Source organism: Neopelma chrysocephalum, unplaced genomic scaffold (assembly GCF_003984885.1).
Source record: "Neopelma chrysocephalum unplaced genomic scaffold, ASM398488v2 Primary Assembly neopelma1_95127, whole genome shotgun sequence".
Classification (NCBI taxonomy): Eukaryota; Metazoa; Chordata; class Aves; order Passeriformes; family Pipridae; genus Neopelma; species Neopelma chrysocephalum.
The window spans coordinates 5,273-8,006 of NW_020923821.1; the positions used below are offsets into that span (position 1 = coordinate 5,273).

Below are 2,734 nucleotides of genomic sequence, written 5' to 3' on the forward strand. Positions count from 1 at the left end.
AGGATTTTCCCAGGCCAGCATTCCAGGATTTTCCCAGGCCAGCATTCCAGGTTTTCCCAGGTCGGCATTCCAGCATTTTCCCAGGCCAGCATTCCAGGATTTTCCCCACGCCAACATTCCAGGATTTTCCCAGGCCAGCATTCCGGGATTTTCCCAGGCCAGCATTCCCAGTTCCCCCAGGGCCGGCATTCCAGGATTTTCCCAGGCCGGCATTCCAGGTATTTCCTGGGCCAGCATTCCAGGATTTTCCCGGGCCAGCATTCCGGGTTTTTCCCAGGCCAGCATTCCAGGATTTTCCCAGGCCAGCATTCCGGGATTTTCCTGGTCCAGCATTCCAGGTTTTTCCCAGGCCAGCATTCCCAGTTCCCCCAAGGCCAGCATTCCAGGATTTTCCCGGGCCAGCATTCCAGGTTTTCCCCAGGCCAGCATTCCGGGTTTTCCCCAAACCAGCATTCTGGGTTTTTCCCACGCCAACATTCCAGGTTTTCCCAGGTCAGCATTCCAGAATTTTCCCAGGCCAGATTCCCAGTTCCCCCAGGGCCAGCATTCCAGGTTTTTCCCAAACCAGCATTCCAGGATTTTCCCAAACCAGCATTCCGGGATTTTCCCAAACTAGCATTCTGCGTTTTTCCCGGGCCAGCATTCCCAGTTCCCCCAAGGCCAGCATTCCAGGATTTTCCCAGGGCCAGCATTCCAGGATTTTCCCAGGCCAGCATTCCAGAATTTTCCCGGGGCCAGCATTCCGGTATTTTCCCAGCCCAGCATTCCTAGTTCCCCCAGGGCCAGCATTCCAGGATTTTCCCAGGCCAGCATTCCAGGATTTTCCCAAACCAGCATTCCAGGATTTCCCAGGTCGGCATTCCAGGATTTTCCCAAACCAGCATTCCAGAATTTTCCCGGGGCCAGCATTCCCGGTTTTTCCCCTTCCAGCATTCCCGTTTTTTCCCGGGACACACCTTGAGGATCTTGACAACGACCTTGTCGTTGTTGGTGATGTTGATGGCCTCGAAGACCTCGCTGTACTTGCCCCGGCCCAGCTTCCGCACCAGCTGGAAATCATCCTGATTCCTGCCAAAAACACGGAATTCCGGGATTTTGGGATCCACAAAACACCCGGAGAACCCCCGGAGGGGCTGGCTCCGGTTTTCCAGGTGGGAATGGCCACCAGACCCTCATGGAGAGCTCAGGGATGGACCCTCCCCAAGCCAGGAAATCCCCCAAATCCCAATTCCCAGTTGGTGTGGATTTTTTGGGAGACTGTTCAAAAGAGTTTTATTTCATTTTTATTTTTTAATTAGTTATTTAATTAAATTATATTATATATATTACATATTTTATATATAATATATTATATAATATAAATTATTATATAGTATTATATTATATTATATATATTATATATATTACATAACATATATTATTATTATGTATTATATATATTATTATTATATATAATTCCTTGTTTGGTTGGTTGTTGTTGTTTGTTTTTTGGGAGACTGTTCAAAATATTTTTATTTCATTTTATTTTTTAATTAGTTACTATATTATATTATATTATATTATATTATATTATATTATATTATATATATCATATACTATATACTATATACTACATACTATATACTATATATTATATATTTTATGTATTATATATATAATTCCTTGTTTGGTTGGTTGGTTGTTGTTTGTTTTTTGGGAGACGGTTAAAAACATTTTTATTTCATTTTATTTTTTAATTAGTTATTATATTATATTATATTATAATATATTATATTATATTGCATATATTATATATAATATATTATATATTATATATATTCTATATATATAATTCCTTGTTTGGTTGGTTGGTTGTTGTTTGGTTTTTGGGAGACGGTTAAAAATATTTTTATTTCATTTTATTTTTTAATTAGTTATTATATTATATTATATTATATTATATTATATTATATTATATTATATATATTATATATAATATATTATATATTATATATATTCTATATATATAATTCCTTGTTTGGTTGGTTGGTTGTTGTTTGGTTTTTGGGAGACTGTTCAAAATATTTTTATTTAATTTTATTTTTTTAATTAGTTATTATATTATATTATATTATATTATATTATATTATATTATATTATATATTTTATATATAATATATAGTATATATTATATATTTTATATTTTACATATTATATATATATAAATCCTTGGTTGGTTGTTGTTTGGTTTTTGGGAGACTGTTCAAAATATTTTTATTTAATTTTATTTTTTAATTAGTAATTTAATTATATTATATTATATTATATATTATATATTTTATATATATAATATATTATATTACATATATTATTATATTATATTATATATTATTATATTGCATTATATTATATATATTATATAATGTATATTATTATATTATTATATATTATTATATATTATTATTATATCAATATTATATTTTATATTTATATAATTCCCCTCAGGATTCTTCTCCTCCTTGATCCCGAGGGGTCTAAAGCATCCCGAGGATCTCCAAAACAAATATTCCAAAGGAATATTCCCGGAAAGAACTAAAGCAGCTCTCCCTGCCTGGAACCCGCCCCGGCTGATCCCGACTCATCCCAGGGGAGCCAGGGAATAGCAGGAACAGGGGCATGGGAACAGGGATGGGAAAAGGCTGGATTTTAGGGATGGGAAAGGCTGGATTTTAGGGATGGGAAAGGTTGGATTTTA

General features: G+C 35.3%; 1 protein-coding gene across 1 annotated transcript in view; it reads right to left on the minus strand.

Moving 5' to 3' along the window:
• Positions 1-2,734, minus strand: part of LOC113980754 (casein kinase II subunit alpha-like) — a gene marked incomplete at its 3' end in the record, with an annotated part of 9,112 nt that overhangs the window by 4,801 nt on the left and 1,577 nt on the right. The window contains exon 2 of the mRNA XM_027707973.1: positions 957-1,068. Coding sequence (XP_027563774.1) covers positions 957-1,068 — 112 coding nt within the window. The remainder of the gene's footprint in view (positions 1-956; positions 1,069-2,734) is intronic.